The following is a 16,877-nucleotide window of genomic DNA, read 5'->3' as shown; positions in this document are numbered from 1 at the left end:
AAATCCATTTTTACGGCATTTATTTAAAAAAAAATTATTAAATACGCTCGTGAATTGCTCAATTGTTATTGTTTACTCCATCTTCACTAAGATTCCCGCTCCTAAGGTTGAATAATGTACCAATACCGATAGCCCCCCACCATAATGTTTAAAACCTGGGGTATTGTTTTTAAAATATTGTATATTGAAGGGTTTAACTCACACTCATTGTCGACATTTTAAAATTTTCGGTGCAAATTAGGACTCATCTGACTATCTACGCAAATTTGAGGTAAAAAATACAAAATTAAATACTAAAACCGAAAAAAAATTTCCATGCTTTTAAATGTGTTGGTGAAAGATTGAACGTATGGGTCAGTTGACTCTTCGTATGTGTTTAATTTTTAATGTTAGCTGTGGGGAACCTAGGGGAAATTTATTCAAAAAGCTCTAGTGAACACTATGTGAGCATATTACAGTCAAATCTTAAGATCAGTGCCTTCGAAATGGACTTGGGCAACTTTATATCTCTTTATATCTCGGAAAGATAATAAGCTTAAGCGCTTGATAAAGTTAAAAAATAGCATTACTGTAGGAAAGAACACTGAAAATTTAAATAAGTTGCTCAGAGCACCGCCCTAAATCCAATAGATTAATTTTGGACCACAATTGATCAAAAAATTCCGATGAAATAGTGATCAAAAACGGATTTCTTTTGAAAATAATCATATGCGAAAAGCAAGGGGAAGGAAAGGCGATTGCGAATAACAATGGTGAACAAAATTACCGAAATGGCTTAAGTAGATCCAGATATTCAAATCAGAACCAAAAAAGATAAAAAATTTTGATATACAAGAAATTTAAATAATGATATATAAAATTTACACTTTATTTTGCCCGACAAAAAAATTGAATTTACTTTTATTATAGAAGTTTTACAGAAAAATTGTAATTACAATAATTTAGTTTTATTGTTATTATTGTAGCGTTGTATATTAACTAAATGATTTTGAAAAAAATTTCCATATTCAATAATCATTTAACCGATTTTTCGATGAAAGAATATAGCATGAGTACTTTTGCACTTTATTTTGTCCGATAGTGTATAACTCTTCGCAAGCCTGATCGGATGGGGACAAAATGTTTTTCCTTGGAAGTTTTTCCACCTCCCAAAAACGTGAAATTTCTTTATCTAAAGAAATTTCACAGAAATTTGAAACTATTGTTCGACTCGGACTATTATTTTGATAGATTGGACCAGTAAGAATCCATCCAATGATGGTTTCTTGCGCTAAGAGGAATTCGCAAACATTGTGCTTAATCCCTGAACGAACAACAGAGGGGAAAATATCACCGCCAATGAGAACATCTATCCTTGACGTGGCGTAGAATTTAGGATCGGCTAGTGGAATATTAGGAAGATTCAAGGTAGATTGCTAGAAAGTTGTGGAACAACAAGTGCCGTAACGGGAAGAGAAACACTGTCATCTAAGTTTGATCCCAGTACAAGCGAACACTGATGTTGAACAGTTGCTGAAATAGATTGATTTAAGCCTGAAACTTGAGCGCTGGTAGATTGAGATGGGAGCTTGAGAAGGTTGAATAAACGTTCTGAAATAAAGGTACCTTCAGACCCAGAATCAATCAATGCACGCTCTTGGTATTTGGTCCCAAGATATCAAATGTTTACCCACGCTGTACCCAACAAAACACCCGTTGAATTAATAGCGAAACAAGATTGTACTCTACTGGAACTAGAACTATCTGTGGACTGTATATGGGGTGCATTAGGTAGAGAATAGGGTAGCGAATTAGGATTACGGTTTGAACTAATATTTGTACTTGGTACTTGAGGAGACGGAGTTTGTTCTTCGACTTCTCTATGTAAAAGAGAATTGTGCTTCTTTTTGCACTTAAAGCATGTGTGTTTGCTCGTACAATTTCTCACGCTATGAGTTTTCGAGAAACAGTTTATGCACAAACAGTCTTTCTTTATTTCTTCCAGTCTTCGTTGATGATCGATTTTCAGGAATTTGAGACATTTGCGAATCGCATGATTCTCTTTTGGACATATTTGACATTTGGGAATTGTAACTTTGACTTGGAAGGAGCGGACTCGTTTGTTAGAGTTCGAATTGGAATTAAGTTTTGATTACACATCACTATTTTTGGAAGTATTTGATCTTCGAATTTCAGACACTGACTCTCAGATTCTGTAGCGATTTGTAAGATATTTATCTAATTCGGACCATTGGGGAATATAAGTCTTGCCCTCTAACTCCTGTTCCCATAACGTCAAAGTATTCTCAGGGAGTTTACTAGTGCAAATAAACACGAAGATTGGATCCCAACTGCTGACATCAATCTGGTAAAGCGATAATACTGTTTACAAGAGTTTATTTCTCTTTGTAAGTTCTTTATTGCTTTACCAGATTCTAAATTCAAAAACTGAAGGTTAAAAAAAGTTTTCAATTGACCATTTACTAGAACTCTGCGATTTTCAAAACGAGAACAAAGATTTCTCCAGGCAATGTGCTTTTGTATTTTGACTTAACCGATTCTATGTCAATTGGCTCCTCGTCATCGCAATCCTCCTTTTCTGCTTCGGCCAGGAAATTGTCGTAGGCGACCTTAATGCGAGACCAATTGGACTTTAGTTCATATCGATTGACTTCCAGGGTATGAATCGCATCCACAGGATATTAGTTGTCATTAAGGTCAACCTCGAACTCGACTATTGTATCAGCGAGTCTAATAAATTGGTCTAAGGACATCTTGAAAACTGCTAATTCAAACGAAACTAGTCAGGCAATATATTTTGTTGAAAACTAAAAGAAACTCTTTAAACCGAATTGGACACAATATCAATAACAGTTTGAAAACAAAGTGAATTCATTAAAAATTTCAATAGAATTTAAGATTTTAAAAATATATTAGCAATATACTATTAAGCATGTAGCTGTTACCAGAAGTAAACTCAAAAATTAATTGATATATTTAAATTCCTGTGCTATTAAATAATTATATTCCCTTATGTATCTTAATTTTTGATCAGCTGCTCAATGTAAATAGTATAAACAATAGGTCAATAACCTTTTATTTATGGAAAATTGAAATAATATTTCCAAGAAACTTCCCAACAATCGGTCTGTTCACGGATGTTTGTACCACACAAAGAACACTGGTACACAATTATGGGAAATTCAAATAGACTTCCACGAAACTTCCCAACAATAGGTCTGTTCGCGGATACGACACAAAAGAAAAAAATGTATGTGAAATATATTATTTTTAACTTTTATGCGGAAACGAGCAACCAAAAATTTAATGGGAAGAATCAGGAGAAGAAAGGGGAAAAAATGGAACACAGAATAAAATATAAAATAAAAGTTTAAAACCAAAAAAAAAATCCGAGAATTAACCAAAATATACTTGTGTTCAATAATTGTAAGTTGTTACTAACTATTACAAATTTTCACAAAAAGCTTGAAATTTGGGATAGTTTGCAATAATTTTTTGTTATTGAACAGCTAAGGTATTTCCGTACGGAATGAGTATTACACTGATTACAGTTCTTATTGTAAACAAAAAATAAATCAGCAAAACAAATAAAGAATTTTAAAAATTTTAAATTTTCAGAAGTATAGATAGTGAAACGGCCTTTTGCCTTTCCAGTCTTTAATTTATCACTTCCCACATATATGGAAGTGAGAAAATAAAACAATATTAGGGTTGCCGAGCGACTAGGAAATAATGCCATACTTCTGGGGTGTGTATGCAGAAATACAAGTAAATACAAGTTTAAAATGTTAATTATTTAAATGTTAATTAATTTATTAATTAAGGTAGAAGGGGGATCATAGCCATAGGGGAACATCTGCCAATAGCGAATAACTTGAAAACTGAGTAATCGATTTTATCGCATTATCAAATTTTGTTTTTGTTTATCGATTATCTATCATCCCTGAAAATTTGAAACATTAACTTTACATATGATGGGAGGACATGATTAATTGTTTTTAAAGGGTTGTGAAAATATTTCACTGTGTGAACTTTTTGTGCTAACTTTTTTAGTTTTTGTGATAGAAAAAATATATTGGTGAGTATTGGATCGTCAATAATAGTGAACAATAAGACATAATAATATTTTCGATAATATAATTTGAAGCCCGAAAAAAATTGAATCTAAACCCCAGAACTGCCCGTGGGGCACATGCGCCAAATATATGTAATGGTTATGATGTAGAACAAAATTTGGTTAAAATATAGAAAAAATCAGTAATAATTTGTTTTAATTTTTTTGTTAAGTTTTGTGAAATAAACAATAAATATCTGGTTTATTATACTTTGTTTAATGAATTAAAGTATAAAACAGCAAAATATGTTTTCATTTTTGTAATTTTATCTTTTATTTTACTAATGACAAATCTGCCCCATCCCCTTGGCGCATTTACCCCATGGATGGGGCGGTATCGCCGTTTTTAGTCAGTGCGGAAAAGTTAAAGAAATATGTACATGAGGATGACTTAGGAAAGATTGAAAGGAATAAAACTAAAGCCAACATATCTAAGTATCCGAACCAAGAAAAAAACCAAGGGTCCCCCTTCTACCGTACTAATTATACCCTCCACCAACATCAGTGGTGATAGAGGGTATATATAACTTTGTCATTCCGTGTGTAACACCAAGAAGTATTCATCTGAGACCCAACAAAGTATATATATTATGGGTCCTTATCAAATTCTGAGTCGATTTAGCTATGACCGTCTGTCCGTCCGTCCGTCCGTCCGTCCGTCTGTCTGTCTGTCTGTCTGTCTGTCTGTCTGTCTGTCTGTGTAAAACACGCTCACGTTAAAACGAAGCAATATAATTTAACCAAATTCACCCAAAATATTCACTATTATCCGGTACAGTTTGGTATTGAAAATGAGCAAAATCGGTTCACATCGGGAAAAGTTATGAATCAAAATTTAAAACAACTCCGAAAAAAATAAGCATTTTTTACACATTCTGATGTAATTTTCTCGAAAACTATGCAAGGCAATTCCATGAAAATCACCATACATTCGTCTCTACACAAGAGATTGATCCCTGCTGAAAATTGCCAGAATCGGACCACAATTTCATATACCTCCCATACAAAAGTACATATTCCCGCAAAATGGGTTTTTTGTTAATAACTTACGTCAGAATGTTGATATCTTCACAAAATTTTACAAATTGAAATCTTATGTCAATTGAATTCATTCAAAGAAAAAATTTTCTGGCTCGGTCCGTAATTGGACATAGCTCCCATACAAGGTTCCCTCCCGAAAATCACTTAAACGCGCATAGCTCATTACTTAATTAAGATATCCATATTAAATTTGGTATAAGTATTACTCATATGCACAGAAATGTTACTGTGAAATTTTTTCCCGATCGGTCCATAATTGGTCATAGCTCCCATACAAGGTCCCCTCCCGAAAATCACTTAAACGCGCATAGCTCACTACTAAATTAAGATATCCATATAAAATTTGGAATAAGTATTGCCCATATGCATAGAAATATTACTCTGAAAGCTTTTTCCGATCGGTCCATATTTGGTCATAGCTCCCATACAAGGTCCCCTCCCGAAAATCACTTAAACGCGCATAACTCATTACTAAATTAAGATATCCATATAAAATTTGGTATTAGTATTGCCCATATGTATAGAAATATTACTCTGAAAGTTTTTTCCGATCGGTCCATAATAGGTCCCATAAAAGGTCCCCGCCCGAAAATCACTTAAACGCGCATAACTCATTACTAAATTAAGATATCTATATAAAATTTGGTACAAGTATTGCCCATATGCATAGAAATATTACTGTGATTTTTTCCCGATCGGTCCATATATGGTCATAGCTCTAAGTCCCCTCCAGAAAATCACTTAGATGAACAATATTCATTACCAAATAATAATATAGATACAGAATTTTGAAATTTTGTCTTTATATACATAATTGGTAATAGCCCCCATACAAGGTCCTTTTACGAAAATCTCTTAAACGCACATTACTCATTACCAAATAAAGCTATACTAAATTACGATATAGATACAAAATTTGACTGAAATATAGCTTTTATGTACAGAAATTTTGTTAAAGAATTTTTTACGATCGGTCTATAATTGATCTTATCTCCCATACTAGGAACTGCCCCTAAAAGCGCTTTAACCTTATTTAACTATTTGCATTATCAATTTGTGTAGAACAAAATTATATATATGTATGTATTTTCAAAATCCTTAAATCTTTCACACACATGCATACATGCAAATTATTAAATATTGCTAAGCACTATAAAAATATAAAAGAAAATGGCGTTTATAATGTTCAATAAATCTTGGAATTGTAATAGATCTAAGTCTTAAATAGAAAAATCTTGGCATTTTTCTATTTAAGACATGAGAAGACTTATTTGTACAAATATTTGATCAATTAGAAAAGTATTAATATAAAAGTAGCTGGTGGAGGGTATTTAAGATTCGGCTCAGCCGAATATAGCACTCTAACTTGTTTTATTACTCAATTAGTATTTTATTACGAATTATTGTTTAAGAATTCTAGAATATATCTTTATTAGTTTGCCGATTTTATATAATAATTCATTAAACAATGAATTGCGAAAAAATTGTGTATAGCTTTAGCATTAAAAAAACATTATTTTGTAGAAAGTCGACAATTTTTAGTTACTTAAGGAACAACTGACAATTTTCCGAAACCGAAATAAGATCTAAATACATCACTTAAACTCAAAGAAAGCAATTAAATAGATTGTTGCCTAAAACTATTCCAAATATATTTTTATCTGATTTGTTTTGTATCTCTATTGTTTACTTTTGAATTTCAAGCAAAATTAATTGTTCAGCATATAAAGCCCGACGGCAACTCTTAGTTCAAAACAATTGGAAGATGTAAGAGCGCACAACTTTACATATGTATGTCTATATTTCGTACATACGCAGCGAGCTATCAAATGAGCTCTCTGGTTTTTCTTCTTACACACGTACGTAACTTCCAAGCTTACATAATGAGAGCTTGGAAGTTTTTTGATTGAGTTTTTTGAAAGATAAGTTCTTGTTTGCCGAAAGTTATTTTTGCAAACGAGAATATTTGATATTTAATATTTATTTTAATTTTAAAACCTTGCAAGAAGAAGGGTTTTTTTTACGAATAATTGTAAAAAATAATGGGAATTTTAATTAATGTGTTTTAATTAATGAGAGCAAAAGTTCTTCGAGGATATTTTTATACACCCTAACGATCTATTATTTGTTTAATTTTTAAAATCTTCATTATTTCTTTACTTTTATTTACACGGAGTATATAAGGTTCACTTTGTATCCAAAATTGCAAATAATGCATTTCCGAGAGCAATGTTAAGAAATAATAGGTCGTGTTTCAATTATTCCAATCCTATTTCATACAAAATCCAGAAATATTTTTTTTGTTATTTATAATACAGTACACTTTAAAGTAGTGAAGTCACTACACCAAAAAAACTTACAAACTGGTCGGGGAGGGCAGGGAAGGCAAAAAACACAAAAGGATAGGGGGGTGAAGTGGGAAAGAAAAGGGACACTCGGCCGAGGGGGGACCGATATACATACAGACAGACAGACAGACAGACAGACAGACGACAGACAGACAGGACAGGACCGACAGGACAGACAGACGACAGACAGAACATACAGACTAGACAGGACAGGACAGACAGACCAGACATACAGACATACATACATACATACATACAACATACATACATACATACATACATCATACATACATACATACATACTCCATACATACATACATCCTACATCCATACATAACATACATACATACATACATACATACATACATACTACATACATACATACATACATACATACATACATACATCATACATACATACATACATACATACCTACATACATACATACATACATACATACATACATACATACATACATACATACTACAGACATACATACATACATACATCAACATACATACATATACATACATACATACATACATACATACATACATACATACATTACATACATACATACAGACACATACAGATACATACATACATACTACATACATACATACATACATACATACATACATACATACATACATACACATACATACATACATACATACATACATACATACATACATACATACATACATACATACATACATACATACATACATACATACATAATACATATATGTAAGAGAACCTATAAACGAGGAGTTTTAATGGACTTGAAATTAAAAAATAAAATATACACCTAAAAATATCACACTTCAAATTCTTAAATTCTGAAATTTTTCTTACTTTTCAACTAAAGAACTTTGGCAAATTTTATGAACTCACTTTTAAATGAAACCTCCACTTCGAACGCTTTAAGTCCCACTTCTTCTCGATCGGACCTTTGTTGTTTGTATTTTATGAATACACTTGTTCGGTATTTTAAATACAACACTTCTTCGTTATTTTTATACCCACCATCAAAAAAGATGGGGGTATATTGATTTTGTCATTCCGTTTGTAACACATCGAAATATTGGTCATAGACTCATAAAAGTATATATATTTCGGCTCCTTATTAAATTCTAAGACGATCTAGCCATGTCCGTCCGTATGTCTGTTTAAATCACGATAGAGACCATACGAGAGGAGCTAGACGGTTGAAATTTTGCATAAATATTCTCTATTGTTAAGGTTTGTTTGGTATTGAAAATGGGCAATATCGGTCCACTTTTTCGGATTGCCCCCATACAAGTGGAGCTCCAAAAAACAGCTTTAACGGGCATAACTTTTTTAGAAGTACAAGTATAGCAATGAAATTCGACATAAATAAGTTTCATATGAGCCAAAATCTTTCTATCAAATTTTTTGAGAATCGGCCCATAAATGACCCTACCCCCCATATAAGGTCCACTCCTGAAAATGACTTTAACACTCATTACTGGCCCCAAAATGCAAGTATAGTGATGAAATTCGGTATAAGTAAGTTTCTTACGAACCAAAATCGCTCTACGAATTTTTTTTAAGATCGGCCCATAAATGACCCTATCCCCCATATAAGGTCCCCTTCTGAAAATGACTTTAACGCTCATTACTGGTTAAAAAATACGAATATAGCAATAAAATTTTACACAATTAAGTTCCTCGCTAGCCAAAATCTTTTTAATAACTTTTATATGAATAGGTCCATAATTGGCCCTACTCCCCCTATTGGGTCCACTTCAGGAAATAGCTTAAACGCTTACTACTGTCTTAAAAATACGAGTAAAGCGATGAAATGCTACACACGTAAGTTTCTTACGAGCCAAAACCTCTGTACCAATTTTTTTGGATCGGCCCATAAATGACCCTTCCCCCATATAAGGTCCCCCTCTGCAAATAACTACAATGCTCATTACTGGCTTAAAAATATGAATGTGACGAAAATTGACGCACATAAGTTTAATCTCTCCACCAAATTTAGGGAGGATCGGTATATAATTTACCCTACCGCCCATATAAGGTCCCCTTCAGAAAATTACTTAAACGATCATTACTGGCTTAAAAATATGAGTTATGAAATACGGTTATGAAATACGCTCCGAATTTCATGCGGAATGTGTCGGTAATACACAAAAGGTTCCCTTCAGGAAAGAGTTTTGGCTAATAAACTACGAGTGTTCCTTATTTAAAATACGAGTATAGCCCTGAATGTACAAAATTTTATGAGTATCGGTTCATAATTGAGGCTCACGGTTTAAGAATTGAAATAAAATATTTTTTTTTTTTTTTTGATACCCACCATCAAAAAAGATGGAGGGTATATTAATTTTGTCATTCCGTTTGTAACACATCGAAATATTGGTCATAGACCCACAAAAGTATATACAGTGCACTCGCGGTAACGTGAACACCGTCTAACGTGAACACCGCCTAACGTGAACAAGATGTTTTTTACATTGACTACTCTTTAACGTGAACAAACACAGAAAGCTCTATAACGTGAACAATTTTTTTCACAATATATGTTTTCTAAGCATGTAGACAACATTGAAATCCATTCATTAAATTCGAATTTTAAAATTTTGGGAATCTCCTTATATAAATGAATGTTTATCCCCTAAATTATTTTGTTTATATGGCAAAGAAATTTGAAGTTATGAGTGTAAAAAAATCTTAATGTTTGCAGTTAAAAGAAAAGGCAGACATTTTAGATAGTTTGCAAAGAGGAACAAGTGTGACTAGTTTATCAAAAAAGTATAATGTCGCTAAGTCAACAATATGCAGTATTAAAAAGAAACAAGTAAGAAGTTATAGTCGGGCGACGCCGTCCATATATTACCCTACACCTGTATACGAATAAAATGTGATGTGGTTTTCATAATAAAGCATTTAAGTTGAATTGTACCTTGCCTCAGATATACTAAAGCCATTTACAGTTTAATAAAACTGTGGATATTTAAGTAAAATTTTGATGGGGCTTTTTAGAGGGGCTAAGGGTCAAATGAGGCCCTATAATTAAAAATTTTATCAGGGTCATCAATACTAGTATTGAACTTGGTTTTGCAGCTTTTTGTCGAGATACGAGTATATTAAGCATAATTATGAACTTAAAAGCCCTATTTGGCGGGTTCAATTCTATGGGGCCTAGGTGAAATAATGGACCGATGTTAACCATTTTCATTGAATTATCTCCAAAATTTCGACCTGTAGTTTGATTACAATGTTTACAACCCTTTTTGGGGGGTACAGTTGTATGGGGGCTAGGTGAAATAATGGACCGATCATAACCAGGGTTTGTCCCTGGGACAATAGAAGATCATGTACAAAATTTCATTCAATTATCTTCAAAATTGCGGCCTGTAGTTTGATTACAAGGTCTACATGGACGGACGGACAGACGGACATAGCTAAACCGACTCAGAAAATGATTCTAAGCCGATTGGTATACTTTAAGGTGGGTATAGGACCAATATTATTGTGCGTTACAAACATCAGCACAAACACAATATACCCTCCCCACTAAAGTGGTGTAGGTTATAAAAAGAAGCAATTTTGAGTTGTGCAAACAACACATACCAAGGACCGGGAAAAAGACAAACTTTAAAATCATCAGAACTTCCAGTTAATGAAAAAACTCTTTACCGTTGGTTCCTCCGAATGCGTGATAGGAATTGGCCTGTAAGTGGTCTAATGTTAAAAGAAAATGGATTTTAATAAAATTTTAGTTTTATATTATAATAATATAAATAATAATAAAAGAATATCACGCTCAAGTGTGTAAAATACAGGTTTATAAATTAAAATTTCATATTTTTTTCATGAAATTTGACAATCGCTAACGTGAACAATTTCGCTAACATGAACTCCCTTGGTTTTAATTAGTTCACGTTACCGCGAGTGCACTGTATATTCTAGGTCTTCATTAAATTCTAAGACGATCTAGCCATGTCTGTCCGTCTGTCTGTCTGTCTGTTGAAAGCACGATAGAGTCCCAATGGAAAGAGCTAGAGGGTTGAAATTTCACATAAATATTTCTTATAGGCAATATCGATCCACGTTTTCGGATAGCCCCCATACAAGTGGCCCCTCGAAAAGCAGCTTTAACAGCCATAACTTGTTTAAAAATACGAATATAGCGATGAAATTCGACATAAGTTTCTTATGATCAAAAATCACTATGCAAAATTTTATGAGGATCGGTCCATGATTGACCCTACCCCCCATATAAGGTCCCCTTCAGAAAGTGACTGCAACGCTCATTAATAGCTTAAAAATACGAGTGTAGCGATGCAATTCGACACAAATAAATTTAATACGAACCAAATTCTGTCTACTTAATTTTATGAGGATCGACCCATAATTAACCCTACCCCACTATATAAGGTCCCCTTCAGAAAATTACTTTAACGCTTATAACTGGCCTAAAAAATACGAGTATATAGATGATTCGACATAAGTAAGTTTCATTCGAGTCAAACGAGGATTGATGGTGGGTATATAAGATTCGGCATAGCCGAATATAACACTCTTACTTGTTTTTTTCTTAATTAATTTTACATAAATATTTCCAAAATTTTAAATTTTATATTTAAATATTTCTAAACTACACGAGGTAGTTTAAACAAGCACATCTAAGGTAACAACAACAAAATAAGCAGTTCTTGTGAGAAATGCACTTTTAAGACTAAATCTACACCAGAAGCAAAAAATAAAACATATGTACAAATAAATGAAAGTATCTTGTTTATCTCATAAACAAAACTCCAATTGGCAATGCAGTGCAGATTAGAAATAAAAACAACAAAATGCAATGAATTAGGATTTGGATAAGGAATTTTATTTGATTTAAAGAATTTGTTACCTTAAGCTTTGGATGTTAGTCAAACAAGAAAAAAAATTCTTAGCGTAAAAAACGGAAACAACATTTTTGACATCTTGGCAAATTGACAGATATTTTTGGGCATTATGAGGGAAAGAGATAGCCTGATTTTCGGAACTTTCAGCCTTTATATAGATTAAACAAAAAGGGGTAAAACTTTAATAATATCTTATATTAAGGTCAAAAGAATGAATTAGGCTTTTGGCATTAACACATACTATTAACGTAGATCACAGTCGCTTCAAAATTGGCCATAGCTCCCATATAAGGCCCACTTCCGAACATCACTTAAAAGCGCATCACTTAAGAGCGCACTCTACGAAATTTTTTCCGGATAGGCCCATAATTGGTCATAGCTCTCATATAAGGTCCACTTCCGAAAATCACTTAAACGCATATATTTCATTGAATTCTAAAGCTATAGGGATAAAATTAGACTTGGATAGGTTTTGTGTACATACAAATCATTCCACCAAATTTTTTACGGATCGGTCCATTATTTGTCACAGCTTCCATATAAGGCCAACATCCGAAAATCACTTAAACGCACATATTTCATTGTCAAATAAAGTTATTTTGATAAAATTCGACACAAAAATGTTTTGTCTATATATGACATTTTTCCGGATAGGCTCCCATTACTTTATTTCTTGGAATAATTATGCTATCGCGATAAAATACGACTTGAATATGTTTTATGAGTGTATAAATCATTCTACCAAATTTTTTCCGAATCGGTCCATATTTGGTAATAGCTCCTATATAAGGTCCACTTCAAAAAATCACTTATACGCACATATTTCATTATCAAATTAAGATATCTGATAAAATTCGACACAAATATGTTTTGTGTACATATGAAATTTTTCTGGATAGGCCCGTAATTGGTCATAGCTCCTATATTTTATTAATTGATAAATCTGTTAAATTCGACTTGATTTTTTTTGCATATAAATCATTATACGAAATTTGTTCCTTATCGGTCCATAATTGGTCACAACTTCCATATAAGGAACATTTCCGAAAATTACTGAAATGCACATTGACAATCTAAGTTTTTGGGATAAAATTCGACATAAATGTGTATTTTGTATATATAAATCATTCTACGGATTTTTTTTTCCGGATCGGTCCATAAGTTGTCTTAGCTCCCATATAAGGTTTACTTCGGAAAATCACTTAATACCATTTAATTCGTTTTATTTATAATCCGAAAAAATTCGACATGAGTATGTTCTGTGTTCATTCTATTAAAATGTTTTCGAAATATAAATTTTTTGGAACTAATCAAAATTAGTTCGACATATGCATAAATGTTAATGTTAGTACCCTAAAGCGACAACTTTTTTATACTCAAAAAATAACTTTTATTTTTGCTCAAAAAAATAAAAGTAAAAAAATAATTTTTATTTCTGCTCGAAAAAATAAAAGTCATAAAATAACTTTTATTTCCGCTTAAAAAAAAATAAAAATAAAAAATTTAAAAGCATTGCATTTTCTTAAAATTTTGTCCACGATGCACGGTGGTCCAATGACAAGTTTAGCCCGAAAAAAGTCGTTTTGTGGGATCGTACATATGTGAATTTTTTGCATGTTTTTGAAATGACAAGTCTCCAGCCTACATACCGGTATAAATTTTTTATTATATATGCAATAGTATTACTGCAGACATTTGATTAAATTTGTTTGTAATAGCAGAATAGTCAATATTTTTGCTTGGATCGGAGATCTTGTAAAATAAAGCGAAAATATATTCGACATTATTTGGGGGTTTTATTTATACAATGGAGGTATGTATGTTTTTTATTCCTAATATGCATTCCGTTCAGGAAAAAATAGATGAAAACTAAGATACATTCGTTAATTGTTCAATTTTAATAGTATTATAACTTGTGTTAAAGTTTTAATTGTGAATTTAATCCGATTTAATTAATTGTTGTATGTCGTTATCATCTATGATATTTGCTCAGTTAAATGGTAAAAAAATTACCTGTCGATTTCTGCCTGAAAGTTTTCATATAAAAACATTTAGTTGCGAAGTCTATCACCAAAATTGTATTGTTTAATGTTTGTTACTTAGAAGAGACCCAGGAAAAGCAAATTATATTGTTATATTTTAAATTTTTTATGAACATTGGCAGAAAAAATGATGAAAAAGTAAATTTCATCACCCAATTATCGAAAAAATGGTCCCTGGTACATGGAACAAAGGGATTATTCCAGAATTTCTTTAAAAGTTGGTTAGATGAATTTTTTGTTCTTCTTAGCAAAAAATTCGGTTGACAAATATGTTGACGGATCGTCAACGTCTATGCACGGACGACCTTCCTAAAATATTGGTCCAACACCCACCTTAAATTATACCAATTTCCTCAGAATCACCAATATGTCCGTCTGTCCGTCCGTCTGTGTGTCTTTAAGTTTTATGCGCACGCTACATTTCGCAAGATAATTTTATGATATACTTGTTTTTATAACTTTGATTAAAAAGTTGTACTCTTAGTGAAAATATTTAGATATTAAAATCAGCCCTTATGTCAGTTAGTTTGTATGAAAAGTGCCACGCCCACCACCATACCAAGTCACATATTCATACAAATTTTTATCTTTCTAAGTGCTTTTAATCAAGAGTTATGACTTTTATCGTGCTAAATCTGTCATTTGTACCAGTGTGCATGATAAAAATGGTATATTTTCGGTCCCTGATCAAAATCGATTTTTTTAGTTGGGTCACTTGTCATAAAATTACCCATATATATATAGTTATTTCATGATTTTTTAATCATTGGACCCAAATAATAACTATTTTGGGTCCCTATTCACCTTCGTGAGAAGGGTATATATAAGTTTGTTATTCCGTTTGCAATTTCTACAATATAATTTTCCGACCCTACGAAGTATATATATTCTGGATCCTTATAAATAGCGGAGTCGATCCTTATAAATAGCGGAGTGTTGAAATCAATTGTTATACCCTACACCACTTTAGTGGGGAGGAAATATTGTGTTTGTGCTGATGTTTGTAACACACAAAAATATTCGTCCTATACCCACTAGGAATGCCAAACGGGACTGGCTTTTACAAATCCCGGGATTTTACGGGATTTCGGGATTACATAAATTTAATCATTTTATACATGAAAATCTTTAAATCGTCATGTTTGTAAAAGCTCTGATACACGGTTGTCAGGTCTTATAACGTTGTCAGTAAAATGTGCAGAAAATGTGCAACTATCGTGTGAACTTACAATTTTTCTTTGCAACGTTGTCAGAAAAAGAATTATTAACAATGTTGCAATTTGCAAAACATAATTTGTAAGTTGACACTGTTGTAAGACATTTTCTGCACATTTTACTGACAACGTTGTAAGATCATTATTTCATGTGCATTTAGTTTAGACTTGTAAAGAAATTATCCAAGTACACTTCAACCCCTTTTTTTTGCCAGTGGCTTACATAACTGCAAGACGACAGCTTCGACAAGACCATGTTCAACAAATGGTTTTTATACCCTACACCACTTGTTTGTAACATACAAAAATATTCGTCCACCAAGTATACCAATCGGCTCAGAATCGTTTTCTGAGTCGATTATTGTCACACACTTTTTTTGGCCCAAGGACGAAGCCTATTGAAAATGGTTAAAATCGGTCCATTATTTCACCTAGCCCCCATACAACAGAACCCCCCGAAAAAGGCTTCTGAGCTCATAATTATGTTAAATATACCTGTATAACGACAAAAAGCGGCACAACTAAGTTTTATACAAGTCTTGATGACCTCGCCAAATTTCATAAACATCGGGCCTCATTTGACCCTAGCACCCATACAAAGTCCCCTTCAGAAAATTACGTGAATGCCCAAAATTAACTTATAAACACAAATATAGCGATGAAGTTCAGCACAAATAAATATTATATAAATATAAATACATTCACAAAACTTTATCGGGTTTGGTCCATATTTGCCCCTAGCCCTCATATAAAGCCTCTTTCAGAAAATTAGTTTTTCATCCATAAATTGCTTAAATGTATCGGAACAAGGTAATATTGAAGATAAATGCTTTATCGGTGCAAGGTATCATATGGTCGGTCACGCCCGACTATACTTTCTTACTTGTTTTCCTGTGTAAATGTCAATATTATACAAGTATCCAGTTTCTGACTCATATAAACACCATAGTTTGAATCGCCATGAAATAGGTTTATCCTTCATATACTGTTTCATGTCATATGTCCTTTGAACTTTACCATATGTTCATCAATTGAGAGTTTTTTGGAAAATGTATAGCAATTGAAAACTAATCTGTTATCTGTTTTTTTCTATCACCTATAATTTTCTCGCAAAATGTCATTGAATTTTGTTCATATATTACGAACATTTTATCTATATATATACTAGCTGTACCCAGTGTGCTTTGCTACCCTAAAAAAACACTTACACATGGGAACGCTAATAAGGA

At 32.5% G+C, this 16,877-nt stretch overlaps 1 protein-coding gene across 1 annotated transcript in view; it reads right to left on the bottom strand.

The window, feature by feature from the left end:
* Positions 1 to 11,159: 11,159 nt before the first annotated feature.
* The window catches only part of LOC119603824 (transcription factor Sp3), a 208,521-nt gene continuing 202,803 nt past the window's right edge, over positions 11,160 to 16,877 (bottom strand). The window contains exon 6 of the mRNA XM_037956021.1: positions 11,160 to 11,223. Within this exon, the coding sequence (XP_037811949.1) occupies positions 11,175 to 11,223 (49 nt within the window). The 3' untranslated portion in view covers positions 11,160 to 11,174. The remainder of the gene's footprint in view (positions 11,224 to 16,877) is intronic.

This window comes from Lucilia sericata, unplaced genomic scaffold (genome assembly GCF_015586225.1).
Source record: "Lucilia sericata isolate MDLA Ls3-8-SP2 unplaced genomic scaffold, ASM1558622v1 Contig000343F_arrow, whole genome shotgun sequence".
In the NCBI taxonomy this organism is placed as follows: Eukaryota; Metazoa; Arthropoda; class Insecta; order Diptera; family Calliphoridae; genus Lucilia; species Lucilia sericata.
This window is presented reverse-complemented; position numbering and strand designations above follow the sequence as displayed.